Raw genomic sequence first — 16425 nt, forward strand, 5'->3', positions numbered from 1 at the left:
TTCTGTGTTATTGCTGTATGTTTTACACCTGTTGCTTATTGTAAAGGTGATTGATTAATTGGAAGATTCTTAAATTTTACTTGTAGATTGGTATGATCAAAATCTTTATGCTCTTAAAGTTGTCCTGTTATGGCACTAAGGAAACTTGTTTCAGATGAGAAAAAAAAAAAAAAACACTATCTTTTACAACAATGTCTGGTCACCAGCTGTTGCAATAGATTGAGAATAGGTTTGGTCATTTTCATATTTTAAACTGTTTATTATTTTCTTATCCTTTTACTTGTTTCAGTCATTTGACTGCGGCCATGCTGGAGCACTGCCTTGAGGGTTTTTAGTTGAATAGATTGACCTCCCCAGGACTTATTCTTTTAAAGCCTGGTATTTATTCTATCAGTCTCTTTTGCTGAACCGCTAAGTTTTAAGGGATATAGACACACCAACACTGGCTGTCAAGCAGTGGTGGGGTGCACACATGAGTTTCTTTCAGTTTCTGTCAACCAAATCTACTCAAGTCTTTGGTTGGCCCAAGGCTTTAGTAGAAGACACTTGCCCAAGGTGTCATGTGATGGGAACCAGGCTTCTTACCACACAGTCACGTCTGCAGCTGTTGTTTACAATTGGAAACAATTGCATAAGTTTCCCCATTGTTGACTCCACACTCCATTTTACAGTTGATGTGACAGATGCATAGTTAGACTACTTAATGAGAAAGAAAATATTTATTGAAAAAATAACAATTTGTTAAAAATTACTCTTGTTTCAAATCAAACTACCCATTAATGTATGATAACCAGAAGCTGTCAATTTATAGTTTGATTTGTGGCTTCTTCATTAAATATCTTTCACTAATTCTGTTCTAAATAAGTGTATTTAATAATACGTGTATGAATGTATATAAAAAGATTTTTTCTTTTTTCTTTTTTGTTATCCATGTTAAAATTCATTTTAACATTTAGTGAGACAAGCAGAGGACTCTCATTGTTAATTTGCATATATTTATTTCTCAGTGAGAAAAATAATTCACAACTGTTTTGTTCAGTATAATCTACTGTTACTCATTATGCTATTTCTGATGTCATAAGACATGTTCGTGATTAACAACATGTTTAAGCATTTTTATTGGAAAGCTAGAATTTGGAAGCACATCATTAATTACTGCAAATAACTTTTCCATCATTACAATGTCATGTATAATCAATCAATCCTGTTTTTTAATTCCAGAGCTGCAGCCTACAGTAAATTAACTAAACATACATCAGCTATCCAAGACTGTAACAGTGCATTGGCCATTGATCCTAGCTACAGCAAGGCATATGGTCGGATGGGGTGAGTGATCTTGTAGATACAGGGACAACACTGACTTTCTAGGCACTGATGATCTAGAATCTCTTGTGATCCACACTGATTTATGAGCAGGAACATTAAATTCCTGTGATGCTAGTCTAGTTTACTGGGTGGTTCCATTTCACTGTACCTCATAAAATAAATTTATATAATTTATACACATGTACAGGTACCTGTATTTTATTTAATTAAATTTAATATCTGTTTAATTTTGAGGAGAGCACCTCAGGCTTCGAAAAATCAGTAATCTGGGAAGGCTTTGAAACCAAAAGTTCCTGAAAATCAATGTTGTACCTGTAGTAATTTTTATCAACTCTATTGAATAGACCAGTTTCATTGTTAGATAATTTGAGACTATCTTGTTGCTTGTATTTTTGATGTTGAATCATTTTCTAATAGTGTTAATGAATTGATCTATTTTTTTTAGAATGGCTTACCTTGAGCTTGAGAACAATGAACAATCTCACGAATGCTACAGAAAAGCTTTGGAGTTGGATCCAAACAATCAGAGCTACAAGAATAATTTAGAGATGGTTGAGCAGAGACTTCGGGAACAAGCTATGGGGGTGAGTTGACAAATACTACAAATGGTTAATCTACAAATTTAACCCTATTGATACCAACCTGCCTCATTCTATGATACAAACTTGTTTTGAAATGATCTGAATTAAAACCTCCCTTCAAAATTTCATGTTCCAAATACCAGCTTAATGACGAGTTATTTACTAAATTCTTAACTATTTTCAAAATTAATTGAAACAAAGGCAGCAAATTTCAACAGAAATATAACAAAAGGGTTAAAGATTTGCCAGTTTTTTGGCTTTTCTAGATGCAAAGTTTTCATTTTTTTTTTTTTTAATGTTTTGCATTAAATGTTCTAAATTGACCACAGTACAGTTCTCCGATTCACCAGTACCTGCCAAACTGTCCAACTCATCATGCCAGCATACCTGGCCAGCTCTTGTGAAACCATTCCACCTATGTTAGCATGGAAGGCGGACGTTAAACGATGATGAATATGTTACAAGATGAAAGACTCAACACAGACATTGTTTTGATACTGCATATTTTGACGGACAATTTTCAAGGTTTCACAAAACAAATTTAGAGAAATAACAGGTGTAATAGAATGGTAGAATAAGCAGACAGACATCATTATCATTTAATGTCAACTTTTCCAGACTAGCATGGGTCAGATGGAATTTGTTGTGGCAGATTTTTTTATGGCTGGATGCCCTTCCATACTATGTGCATTTCCAGGATTATGATACTGATGAGAGATCCAATTCATTGAAACATACAGAATATGAATATCAAGTTCCTTCAACTCTAAACCTGAAGTTAATAAGGAAAAAATACTTTGTGTTTAAATGTTTTTCAGCAATCATTCGATAGTAGTACGCTGGTTGTCAACTGGCTGTCAGCTGGTCAACATGTCTTTGTTTACATCAATTCGGCAATTTCCGTAAAGAAAGAGGGAAAGGGTGTTAGTCAGCGCCAGCAGGTAGCAGAAAGTAAGAGGGAAAGGGTGTTAATCAGCGACAGCAGGTAGCATCCCGACTGACTGAGCGTCGACGTTCGTGCGCGCGCGAGTTCTCTCTTCGGTTCGAGGTGCTTCGCGTGCAGGCGTTCGTAACAGTATTTCACAGAAATAAGAGAAATGGTTATAAAAAAAACTATAAATACCAATCGGTTTTAGTTACTCATTTTATACTGTGCGTTCATTATAAGAAATTTGTTTGTAATTTCGACCACTTTCATTTTCTACAAACCTTTAAAAAATAAACATAAAGACTTTAAATAAACATACTCTTTACTCTTTTACTGTTTTACTTGTTTCATTCATTTGACTGCGGCCATGCTGGAGCACCACCTTTAGTTGAGATCGGTCTTTTTTGCCGAACCGCTAAGTTACGGGGACGTAAACACACCACCATCGGTTGTCAGGCGATGTTGGGGGGGAAAACACACACACATACATATATATGACGGGCTTCTTTCAGTTTCCCTGCATACACCTCTCTAGAGAGCGAGAGATAAGTGACATGTGTTTTTAAGAGTGTGAAAGAGAGAGAGAAAGCGAGAGATAACTGGCATGTGTTTTTAAGAGAGTGTGAAAGTGAGAGAGAGAAAGCGAGTGATAAGTGACATGTGTTCTTAAGAGAGGGGGAAGGTTAGGGTTAGGAGTGTCTGCTACCTGCTGTCGCTGACTAACACCCTTTCCCTCTTACTTTCTACTACCTGCTGGCGCTGACTAATGCCCTTTCCCTCTTTCTTTACGGAAATTGCCGAATTGATGTAAATAAAGACATGTTGACCAGCTGACAGCCAGTTGACAACCAGCATACTACTATCGAATGATCGCCTGTTTTTCTGTCGTATAAATTGGTTTTCAATTTCGTTTTTCTTCCCCTTAAAACAAAATTCATTCTCATTTCAGGCTGGATTAGCTTCTGGTGCTGCTGGACAAAAAGGCTTTGATTTGTCAAGTATAGTTAACAATCCAGCACTTATGAACATGGTCAGTTGATGTAATGTTTTTTCTTATATGAAAATGTCAAATATTAAGACCTAGGCACAGGTGCGGCTGTATGGTTAAGAATTTTGTTTCACAAGCGCATAGTTTTAGGTTCAATCTCTTGTGTCACTTTGGCAAGTGTCTTCTACTATAGTGTCCGGTTGATCAATATTGTGTGAGTGAAATATGGTAACTAGCAACAGTGTGAAAGCCCTTTGTGTGTGTGTGTATGCATGCACATGTATCTGTGTTTGTTCTAGTACTGCTTGGGATGCTGTGGCATTTATGTTTCCTCATAAAAATTTTTTAAATCTTGGTATAAAGTGTTAGGAAGGGCTCAGACCATAGTCAACTACCTCGAGAACTCTCATTGAGCCCAGTCTAGCATGGGAACAAAAAGCAAATATAGAAATTAAATGATTGCATGAATAGCTCTCTTGTTATTTTGTATGGAATTAATCTGTTTATTTCTTTTGTTTTCCTTCAGTTAAACTCCAATGCTTTGTGATAGTTTTTCATATTCTGTTGATTACATTAATCACTTAGACGATGTTGACTATGCAAACCTGACATTTATTATAAATCTTGCCTTTATATATAAAGGCACAGGTTTGAATGTGTGGTAAAGAAGTTTGCTTTTCAACCACATAGTTTTGGGTTCAGTCTTACTGTATGGCACTGTAGGCAATATTGCTCTTGGCTCACCAAAGCCTTGTGAGTATATTTGGTAGACAGAAACTGAAAAAAGCCCATTGTGTGTATGTTTGTGTTTCCTTGTCTTGACATTGTGAGGTTGTTGTAAATGAATATCATTCATTTCCAGTATTCTGTGAAAACATGTCTGGCCTTGAGGAAATATTACTTTGCTTGGAAATGGCTAAGGGTTTGACAACAAGAATGGCATCTGGCTGTAGAAATTCTGCTTCTATAAACTTCAGCTGACGCATGTAAGCCCAGAAAGATGGATGTTGACATGATAATGTTGGTAAAGACCCTCCCTTTGGCTATGAATGACCATGGGATTGCACCATGAAAGTTCACCTTTGCACAAGTCTGGTCAAGGTTGTATATGGAAGACCAGCAGTTGCCCATGCATGCCAGCCTCCCCTCTCCATGCCACTGATGTTATTCAAGGAAAAGGCAAAGGCCGATACATTTTGGCACCATTGATGTCACAACTCATTTTTTCAGCTGAGTAATCTGGAGCAATGCAAAATAAAGTCTTGCTCAAGGACACAACACACACCCAATTCCAGGAACCGAATTCAAGCCTGACACTCTAACCACTGAACCACATATAATTAATCAGCATTATGGTTTTGAATTAATTCACAAGCAAAATTAAACAGCACTATGAAATTATTAGTGTTTAAAGGGTAAATAGTTATATATCATCTGATTGTAATCACAAAAACAGCAAAATAATGATTGGTACTGAGAAGTAAAAAAACAGCAGCTAATAGTAAAGATAATGTAGAACAAAAAATGAAATGACATGAAGTATTAAATAACTTTGTTGAAAGTTTTTGCTGTTATGTCCAAATCAAAAAATCTACTGTTTTGATAAAAGGTTTAACTAATATAAATGGGAGAGTACATTTTGATTCTGATATTAGAAACTGAAAAACAAACAAGTCAATGATCTTTTGACGGTTTTTAATTTTGTATTCCTGGGAATATGAGACTGATATATATATATATATGTATGTATATATATATATATATATTTTTTTTTTTCTCCATGCAAATATATGTATAAATATTTGCATAATCTTAGCAAATCTTGGTATTTATTGGTCAAGCAAGTTGACTAAACTGTTTATTAAATTAAGCTTTTATTTGTGTTGTTGCTGTGGTTAGCTCCTGTCAGCCCTGATGGAGTAATCCTATGATCAAAGATGTTCCATCCGTAACTGTCCTATCTCTTTATATATCCAGGACTACATTGTCTTGTGTGTTCATTCGTTGTTTATTACAATTTAATTTTGTTCTTTTCATTCTGTTGCAGGCTGCTAACCTTATGTCAAATCCTCAAATGCAGTCCATGTAAGTTCTTTTCTATATATACAATTTAATTATTTAGATTTACAACAAAACTACTTTTTTGTAACAAAAATTAAATATACCCATTTTTAGATTAATACTAACTTGCCTGCACTTCTTTCCCTCTGGTTTTTATGGTATAAATTTGTTTTTAAGTGGAAAATAATTTAAATCCTTCCATCCTGTAAGAACCTTCTATGTTCCACATCTGTGCTTCATGATTAAAAATTCAGTTACTTTAAAAAAAATTCTTTCTAAGTTTTTATCATACAAAAAATTATGTGCAGGCATTGCTATAGTTAAGTATGGTTCATAACCATGTGGTTTTTGATTGGCTCACATAGTGTGGCATCTTGGGCAAGTGTCTTCTATAACATCAGATTGAAGCAACTTAGGACCTTACTAAGGACACATGCTGTCCAATCCAGGAATCAAACCCACAGCCTTATGATCATGTGAACAACTCTTAAATGTTAAATCATGTAACTTCATGTAGTATTTTTGGCCAGAATAAAAGCCCAAGCCTTCTTGAAGTTGTATCCTGTATAGCCCATTATTTCCAAGTTATTAATTGAATTGGTGGTGTTATGAAGTATAGTAGTGTCATTTATAAGAAGTGGAATTGTAGTGAGATTCTTTACTTCTTGGAGGAAACAAATGTTGCCTAGTTTCTTACATGGTTTCTTAGTGAAGGAGATCCTGATACTGTGGAGAAGCAGAAACCTCTTAAATCTTTTAGTGGACAGTATTTGACATGTAAAAAAAAAAAGCAACAAAAAACATGTGGATAATTGTCATTAACAAGTGAATAGAAGTGAACAATGTAGGAAGGAAGTTATGGCACATATAAATAAAGTGCAGACTTGTGTAAAGAATGTCTATTCAATATAGTGTAGTAAGGAGAAGCAGTCATAATAAAGGGGAAAAGATAATGGGTCTGATAATTTGATAATTGGTCAGACATGTGGAGATAGACACAAATGAAATATTTGAATTTGCAGATTTTATTCATTTGGTCAGTCCTGTCTCAAAATTATTGCTATTTCTGGCTGTAGCCACTTTGTCCTTATGTTATGGGGTACACTGTCTTAGGATTTAATGGTTCCCATTCTAAAGATGATTGGATCATTTGGTGATGTGAAATGTATTGTAACTGGTTTGTCTTTCACGTTTGATAGATCTTTATTGAATATCTTATAATAGAATATTTTTCTTATATCTAGGATGTCCAATCTTATGTCCTCAGCAGCTGGTGAAGGAAGCAATGGAGGCCTTACCTCTTTATTACAAGCGTTAGTATTTTTATTTGTATTTCCTATTTACAAAGTAGTCAACTGATATTCACTGCATCCAACTTTGTCCCCATCTCTAATCATCTGTCAACTATTTTTACTTCGGTCCACTTAGCTTCTCACTTGCCGTTTCTATTCCTCTATCCCTATTCTGTCTTTCATACTCACCTTGCACCTGGACCTCGCATCTCTCTTTTTCCAGATGAGAAAGTCATTAACTCACCACTTTAGCAAGACACCTACTTCTGTCTCTCTATCATACTTTCATATCCTTCAATACTATATCCTACTTAGTTGAAGGTGTCTTGTCTTACACTGGTGAGGTCACCAGGTACATTTATGTGCTATGGAAATGAAAAGGCCCCAGTACACACTGAAGTGGCCAGCTTTAGGTAAGGTATCCAACTGTAGAAACCATGCCAAAGCAAACATTGGAGCTTGGCACAATCCTCTGGCTTGTCAGTTTATGTTGAACTGTCCAACCCATGCCAGAATGGTGGGGGAAAAGTCATTGAATGATGATGTGCCTTGGCATACTTATTCTGGCTCTCTGCACTCTGAATTTAAATCCTGTTGAGGTCAACTTTGCCTTTTGTTCTTCCAGGGTCAATAAAGCCTTAGTCCAGGGTGTTGTATTACCAGACAACATTACATCTAACAACTCTTATCCGTTTCAGCTCTGTGTTATGATGGTACTGGTGCCAGTTTGTATCAGCCCTTGCCATTCCCTTGGGTAATACAGGTGGCAGACTGAGAGGAGGCTTGTACGTATGGGAAAACTGCAAGTCTTCCACTGAAATAAGAAGCCTATGCTTACATCTTGCAAAGCAACTTTACAGTTGCAATTCCATGGTCTCCTGAGATATAGAGGCTCCAATAGATTTACAATAGATTGGTTAAAAAGAAAAGGAAGCCTTAAATAATCTCTTGCTTGATATATTATTTATGACACTAATTTTAGCCAGCCAGACCAGTTTTGTACCTGGAAAACATGGTAGTGGGTGCTGGGATTAAAAAGACAATTAGAAAACAGAAATCAGTTACTGTAATTGGAACAAGTACGTTAATTCATCTTTTGGGAGATAAATGAAATAAATAGCTTTAACAATCTTTGGTTAGTATTCACATTCACTGTCTATTTTAAATTTTGATTATATTACTATAATCACACTCAAACAAATGTGTTTGCATGTGTGTGTGTGTGTATAAAATGTGCCAGATATATTATAAATAGATGTTTACGGCTATGTAATTATATTTTCTTTTTTTTTTTATTGCCTAACCAATTGTTTTTCAAGTTTATCCATCTATTTAAACTGTAGTCATTTTTCTGTGTGTGTGTGTGTAATTGACAGGATTTCAATGTATGAGAAGTATGGATGTCAGTATTTGGAGTCCATTGACAATAAAGCTTTTGTCATGTTTTATTATCATTCCCCTGCCAATGCTTGTTAATTTCAATCACTTTGTGTGTGTGTATATACATAAATTCCAAATGACAAATTTAGAAGCAACACAGCTATGTTTAATATTCCATGTTTAAAAAACAAAAAAAGTTTGCTATTTACTAAAATGAATGCAAAAGGTTATGTTTTACAATGTATTAAGCTATATTTAATACTTCGGTTGGGGTCCAGTGTTTCTGCTGGAGAAAGTAGTAATTTGCTGGAAGCATTTATGAACATTTAAGTCTGTTATTGATATTAATGAATGAATGACCATAGACTCTTTATGGTGTCTATAGAAAATACCTTTTAGTGCATCATCTTTAAACTGATCTTTTTCCATTGGACTCTTTCTTTCAGAGGACAACAGCTTGCCACACAGATGCAGCAACAGAATCCAGACTTAGTTGCACAGCTCCGCAGACAAGCTAACATTTTGAATGGAGAACAACAGACTAACTCTGGTTTGTGTTTCATTCATATAAATTCCTTTGTAAATGATTAAAAATGTGATTTAGAAAAAAGAATAAAAAATCGGAATTTATCAGATGTAATAATCAAGGGAGACAACTGCATTTGAATTAAGATTTATAACTAGTTGGAAGGGACACAAGTATTTTAATTTTACTCTTTTACTTATTTCAGTCATTTGAATATGGCTATGTTGGAGTACCGCCTTTAGTCGAGCAAATCGTCCCCAGGACTTATTCTTTGTAAGCCTAGTACTTATTTTATCGGTCTTTTTTGCCGAACCGTTAAGTTACGGGGACGTAAACACACCAGCATCGGTTGTCAAGCGATGTTGAGGGGGACAAACATATACACACACACATATATATATATACGACGGGCTTCTTTCGGTTTCCGTCGACCAAATCCACTCACAAGGCTTTGGTCGGCCTGAGGCTATGGTAGAAGACGCTTGCCCAAGGTGCCATCCAGTGGGACTGAACCCGGAATCATGTGGTTGGTAAGCAAGCTACTTACCACACAGCCACTCCTATTTTAATTTGATAGCATATAAACCGCCCCCTATCCCCCCCAAGAAATCTCGAACAATCGTTCTAGGTCCTGTATGCGAAGTTTGACTTCTCATAACTTTTAATGCACTAAAAAAAGGTCTTTCCCAGATATTTGTTGCTGAAATTGGGGTGCTTGTAATATGCTTGTCTTTTATGCCATCAAGTATTGCTGTGTGGAAACTTTCTAGTTTTTAAATATGACTTTAAATTTAGACTTATTGATATGAAAGTATTAACAAAGATTGAATTGATCTGGATATTTTTTTTTTCCTTTTATTGCAGAAGAAACTGATAACAAAGAGTGACATTCCAAGTGTAAAGAACACTGATGCTATGATGGTGTGTTGTCCATGTAAGACTGGATGTGCACTGTTCAAATTGGCTACTACAAACCAAGCAGAAAGCCTATATATATGTATTTATATATATATATATAGCATTATAATAGAGGGACTTATAACGAATAAATCTTTATATAAATAGGACTTATAATGAATAAATCTTTATAAAGAAGTAATGGCCAAATCTGTACAGAATTTTGTAGCAAATATTTCCTGTATTTCCATAGGAATGTTGTTATTCTATGCAATATCTCTATTGGTTGTACCTACAATGTACCATTGTCGTAATATCAACAGTATGACTGATCATATGCTAGACATTCATCAATCAAAAGAATTATAACTAACAAGCAAAAACTAGCTGGTGTGGAAGTGCAATGTGTTTTCTTTTTTCCTCTACAGTAATTTGGCTGTGACCAAGCTGCAATTTGTAAGAAATTTTAGCTGGCCCCTTTAATTTTTTTTTCGTTATTCTAGCCATTTGCTGTAAGTCCTTTCAATATCCTTCCCATCTACTTTTGATGTTTCATGTCAGTCATTGCACAAATTCACATTAGCATATGAACTTTTCCTCATCAAAACAGGATCCATCTGCTTTTTTTAGATAACATTGCTGCCTCCATCCACTTCATGATGTGATAAACTTTATATTTTATTCTTCCTAGACCTATTCTCTGTAGACATATCAGCCAAAGAACGGTTTTTGTCACCATCATGAATGTGGCTGTTTGTAGACCTGCTCTCTGTAGATGTACCAGCCTGAGAAAGGTCTTAGCTAATCTTTCATCAGTTTTGAAAAGTATTTTGTTTATATTTACTGCCCTCTCCCTTCACTACTCACACATACACACATAAATCCAAGCATTTTTAGTGAATTTAAAAAAAAAAAAAAAAACCCCACAAAACTGAAGTTCTTGGCATTTCTTTGTTGAAATTTCTTTATTATAATAAATAACACAGATGTAATGAATCTAATTAAATTGTTTTATTTCAATAGTGCTACAATTTATTGGAGCAGAAATATTTAAATAATTTTCATTATGACCGTCATTCACAAACAAACACTTGAGCAATTTCATCATGTTCATATGTGCGCTTGAGGAAATTGTCAGTCAGTCGAAGGCCAGAAATTGTCTAAAAGCAAAATGAAGAAAACATCATTATTAGAGAAGTAATTGTATGTCAGCATATACTAATTACAATAATTGGAATATTAACACACCTGTAGACCAGGAGATGTCGCTATGACAGTAAGCGGAAGGTCTAAGCTGTTGTTTTGTGGTAATTTTCCTAGCTGTTTACCAGACACTCCACACCAAAGAACTCCAGGTGAGTTATGGTTTTGTAAAATTAGAGCAAGATCCACTGTGCGTTCACTGAAACAAAGATAAGATTGTGTAAAATAGCTGTGTGAAGTGGGTTAGAAAGTTTGCTTTTTATTTATCTCTAGTAATTGAGGAAAAAAAAATTAGTGTAAGGGTAATTACACAAGAATTTTATACAAAATATTGACCGAAGGTACATAACTCTGCCTAACCCATTTTGCATGATTTAGCGCCGAGTTTTATTACAACTTCATGGCTGATGTACTAGTTAAAGAAACAAGTTTAAAACTACCCAGAAGAGTAGTATGAAAAGTAAATGTGGCTTTAATTAGACTGGGTAGGTGAACTTACCAGCAATTTGTTATTCGGAATGTTATAGTAAAAGTAGTTTCGATTGATACAGTATCCGGAATGGATTCCACAGTTAAACGGATATCTCCATAACCAGGAGCCTGAAATGAATTCGTACAAATCTCAGTTATAACAGACAAAGTAAAATCTTTATAGTTAAGTCTATCATTCACATTAATAATTATCTGACAAAATATTTTTTATTTAATCTTGTTGCTTTATATTTGATTTTTAATACCTACCTTGATTCAATTATCAACTTCCAAATAGGTCAGAAATCAAACATGATGTGACCTTGTATTAATATTAAATTATTGCAAATACAATTCAAGTAAAAATAAAATTAAACCTTTTGATACCAACCTAATCTGAAACCTTCCATTAAAATTATATACTAAATGCAAGCATTGCTAAAGGCAGTGTATTTCAACAAATATGGTGGAGTTAATGGAAAAGCAGCTGTAAGGTTCCCTATTAACTTGAGGCTCTAAGTAGGAATGAAATATGAGAACAATGCTACTGTTAGTGTGTTTTTACGTTTGTGTGACAAGATCCTGAATTTTATAGACTGCAGTCAAGGAAGCTAATAACATTCTCTGTCTAAAACAGCATTTTACACTGGTCTTTGAAAGTGCAGAGCAATTATCGTAAATGTAAACATCATATCACTGTTTCACTTGGTGAGAAGCAAAACATGGAATGTCAACAGTAATGTGCATATGTACACACACGCACATATATACATACAATAGGCTTCCATGCAGTTTCCATCTAATTCCACTTGAAGCATTGGTTGATGATGATACTGTATAGCAGGACTGGACCCTAAACCATGTGGTTGCAAAGCAAACGTCCTAACCATCATCCTCCCTGCTTGCTTTTTCTTATTTACAGTAAAGATACTTTATAAATTACTGAAGCTATATTTCGTAACAACAGTAGAACACAGACTTCAAAGCAATTTTATAACTTCGTCTAAAACACTGAACTGTGAGGGACAAGAATCTTAGAATAGTTTTATCATTTGAAACATGTTGCAATTTACCTCCATCAAATCCTAAAGCAATGACCTGATATATTCTACAAATAAAGATTCAACATACCACTCTTTGCAGCTGACTGGTCTGTAGTCGGCCTCTCTCACCCATATTTGTGCGCCAGGTGATGTCCAGTTTGCCAATGTTAGTTACACCCTTTAAAACCTTACTTTCAAGATAGGCTTCTGGTTTCGGAGTTAAGCAGTACAAATATTGTCTAGTATCAAGGGAATTGAGGTAGTTGACTTTACCAAACACTGGATAAACCCTGAGAAATAAAAAGATACAAAAACAAGTTTAATAAGAGATTCAGTGGTTTTCGAAGCATGGAGTATTATTATTATTAATGTCAATTCCCCATAGCTGGAAAATGACATTTACGAGGGGTGTATGAGAAGTCTTGAGCCTCAAAAAAACAAAACATGTTACAAGACTTCTGAAGAAGGTACAAGACTTCAAGGCTCAAAACTTTTCATACAGCCCTCGTATTGTTCAGGGTGGTTGATAGATACTGATCAAAGTGTCAATCAAATACTTTATATTTCAATCTACATCTCTTGAAAATATACTGACTTAATAAATGTTACTTGAAACATGAGAATTTTCTGTCTACCAATTCCATTCAGGGCAGGGCTATAGCAGAAGCTCAAGATACTGCTTGGGAAGAGACCTGCCTACACCTACATATCTTTTATTAGTTTCAGTCATTAGACTGTGGCCATGAAGAATTTTTAGTCGAACGAATTGACACCAAAACTTTTTTTTCTTATAAAGCCTAGTACTTATGCTATTGGTCTCTTGCTGAACTACTAAGTTGCAGAGACATAAACACATCGACACCGGTTGTGAAATGGTGATGGGGGGGAAAAAATCACACACAATGGGCTTCTTCCAGTCACAAGGCTATGGTTGGCCTGGGGCAAGTAGAAGCTGCTTGCCAAAGGTGCTATGCAGTGGGACTAAACTCCGAACCATGTGGCTGGGAAGCAAACTTCTTACCACTCAGTCATGCCTCTGCCTATGTTGGGTTATCAAATAAACTTGATTTGTTTCTTTCCGATTTGACGCTCCATCATCATTATATGTCTGAAGAGGTACAATTTATGCAAATTTCAAAAATGATAAAATTTGTAGATAGAAATATTTTTGGTGTTAATTCAAATAACATTGGAAAACATTAAAATAAAAAAAAACAAAGAAAAAAAACGAACAAGTTTATCTGACAAGTCAAATATAATAACTGAATGAAAGAATTAATCTCATGGATTAAAGCAGTGCTGGCAAGGTAGTTAGAGACAGGATAATTAGAAAAGCTACATATCTGTTAGAGTGGTAGAATGACTACAGATTATATGTTAGTAGAAGCTAGCAGCTCTTAACTAGGATTATCAACTTCAGAGTCTTGATGACAATAACTGTGCAATCACCAAGTAGGAATTAACAAAGCCATACAATGAAAGAAACTGCATGATAAACAGCAGTTAAGTTAGTGTTAACACATTTGCCACTGGGAGCATTATAAAAAATAATTATGAGATGACAAAAATTACTCAAGAGATAAATTTGCTTTAATTTGGCAAGTATGGGAGAATGCATATTTCAGTATTATCCTGGCCTCATCAGCAAAGAATAAGCTTCCATATTCCATATTTTGTACATTATTTACTTAAATATTATTGCTTTACTACTTCAGTAAGAATGGTAAAGTTCATGCTTTAATAATCAGGTCACAATAATTCCAAAATATGTCCAGAGTTGTCCCTCATTTGTTATTTAAAGCATTATTACTTTTGGTGTCAGTACACAATTATTTCAAATTAGTTATTTAAAAATGCTCCCAGCATTAAACATGTTAATACTAACTTAACCTAATAATAAAGATCTTGACTATCAAATGGTATTTAGAGAATCTCAACAGCCATTTTGTTATGGTACAAAACCAAAGTGGGGAAAAAAATGAATTTAGGAGAGTGTTCATCATTACGAAGCTGTTTTTGGAATATAAATTAGCATGAATTTTTAATGTAAGGTTTTAATTTAGATCTTAAAATAGTAAGGCAGCCTCAGGTATGTTGGTATTAAATGAGTTTAAAGGGGACACAACTACCAGGTCTTCATCAACAGCACCAAGAAGCAGCCATCCACTAAATTCTAATCACAAGATATTGCTCAAACTGAAGTTTTGACAGAAGACATTTGTCCGAAGTTCAATATAGTGAGATCGAACCCAGAACCTTTTGATAGTGAAGTAAACTTTGTAAACCACATAGCCACACCTGCTTCCATTATCTATCTATATAACAAAGCCAAAACCTGCATCTTCAATGCCAGAAATTACTTCATATCTGAGCAGCTGCTGACTCTATAGAATGCACAAGTGCAGCCAACGCTAGAGTGCTGTCTCATGCCTGGGAAGGAACAGCTGCTACATGCATAAACATTGTAGATAACACAAAAAGGAAAAAAATGCCACCCAACTGAATGACAGGCATTCATTCGCATATTACAACCACTTGCACACCAAAGCACTCAAAACACCCCCCACTGTCTCTTCTTCATCTATCATTACTACAATGGTTTCTCCAATTTTCTGAACTAGCTGGCTGTGTGCATCAGCACCACTGAAGCTCACTCTGTTTTTCAACCATTTCTTCTTTTTGTCATTTGTAACTGTGTCTCTCCACAAAACCTTGCACACATTTTCTAATGGGCATCAGTCTAACTTCAACCATACCAGTGTGACATGGCATAGAAAAGTTATGACTACTCTCTTTACTTCTATGAACAAAAATGCAATATACCAAAACCCACATTCACATATACTATATATATATACACATGATGGGGTGTCTAAAATTTCCTGGCTTTGAGTAAAAGAAAATACAAGAGGATCAGTTAATTATGATTTTATTCAACATATTCCTCTTTCAGATTCACACACATATTGCAGCAATCCTTCAGTTTTCTAAGCCCTGTAAAAAAAACTAGGATGGTTGGGCCTCCAACAAGGTTTTTTTGTGATACCTTTAAAGCCAAGAACTTTTCAGTACCTCCTCGTATATATATATCTCACAGCAGCAGCAGTGTTTTAATGTCCTCTTTTCTATGCTTGCATGAGTTGGATAGTAGTTTCTGAAATGGATTTTCTTTGGTTGGATGCTCTTCCTGTGACCAACTCTCACCTGTTTCCAAGTAAGGTTATATTTCCCATGACCAGACATGATTTGATGGAAGATTGAAAATGAATATTCCCCCAATTGCATGAGAGTGACACCTATTTACAACATCGCATAATGTCAAGGCAAGGAGACAGTAGTGTGCGTGAGCACACACACACACATATATATTCACATACATATATACATATATATATATACTACAGGCTTCTTTCAGTTTCCATCCACTAAATCTACTCACAAGGCTTTGATTGACTTGAGGTTATAGTAGAAGACATTTGCCCAAGATGCCACACATTGGGTCTAAAGCCATAACTATGTGGTTGGGAAGCAAACGTCTTAACACAGCCATAGATAGACAGACAGATAGACAAATAGTAGTGGGGGTGGGTGCGCTGAAAGTGTAGCTGCTAGAATAAGAATAGCCTGGGCAAAGTTTAGAGAGCTCTTACCCCTGCTGGCGACAAAGGGACTCTCACTCAGAGTAAAAGGCAGACTGTATGACGCATGCGTACGAACAGCCATGCTACA

General features: G+C 35.2%; 2 protein-coding genes across 9 annotated transcripts in view; one reads left to right on the top strand and one right to left on the bottom strand.

The window, feature by feature from the left end:
* Positions 1-10191, top strand: part of LOC106879194 (small glutamine-rich tetratricopeptide repeat-containing protein beta) — a 27327-nt gene extending 17136 nt beyond the window's left edge. For 3 of the 4 annotated variants that reach the window (XM_052969953.1, XM_014928653.2, XM_014928652.2), the window contains exons 6-12: positions 1222-1326; positions 1772-1910; positions 3785-3865; positions 5871-5908; positions 7129-7197; positions 9003-9106; positions 9947-10191. In XM_052969953.1, the coding sequence (XP_052825913.1) occupies positions 1222-1326; positions 1772-1910; positions 3785-3865; positions 5871-5908; positions 7129-7197; positions 9003-9106; positions 9947-9969 (559 nt within the window). In that variant the 3' untranslated portion in view covers positions 9970-10191. The remainder of the gene's footprint in view (positions 1-1221; positions 1327-1771; positions 1911-3784; positions 3866-5870; positions 5909-7128; positions 7198-9002; positions 9107-9946) is intronic. The other variant, XM_052969954.1, reaches the window with a different exon arrangement.
* A 784-nt stretch (positions 10192-10975) lies between these two features.
* LOC106879192 (trafficking protein particle complex subunit 13) overlaps positions 10976-16425 on the bottom strand; it is a 271910-nt gene continuing 266460 nt past the window's right edge. For all 5 annotated transcript variants that reach the window (XM_014928647.2, XM_052969952.1, XM_014928649.2 and 2 more), the window contains exons 8-11: positions 12785-12986; positions 11682-11782; positions 11228-11381; positions 10976-11139 (exon numbers count right to left, since the gene is read on the bottom strand). In XM_014928647.2, coding sequence (XP_014784133.1) covers positions 11053-11139; positions 11228-11381; positions 11682-11782; positions 12785-12986 — 544 coding nt within the window. In that variant the 3' untranslated portion in view covers positions 10976-11052. The remainder of the gene's footprint in view (positions 11140-11227; positions 11382-11681; positions 11783-12784; positions 12987-16425) is intronic.

This window comes from Octopus bimaculoides, chromosome 8, assembly GCF_001194135.2.
Source record: "Octopus bimaculoides isolate UCB-OBI-ISO-001 chromosome 8, ASM119413v2, whole genome shotgun sequence".
Classification (NCBI taxonomy): domain Eukaryota; kingdom Metazoa; phylum Mollusca; class Cephalopoda; order Octopoda; family Octopodidae; genus Octopus; species Octopus bimaculoides.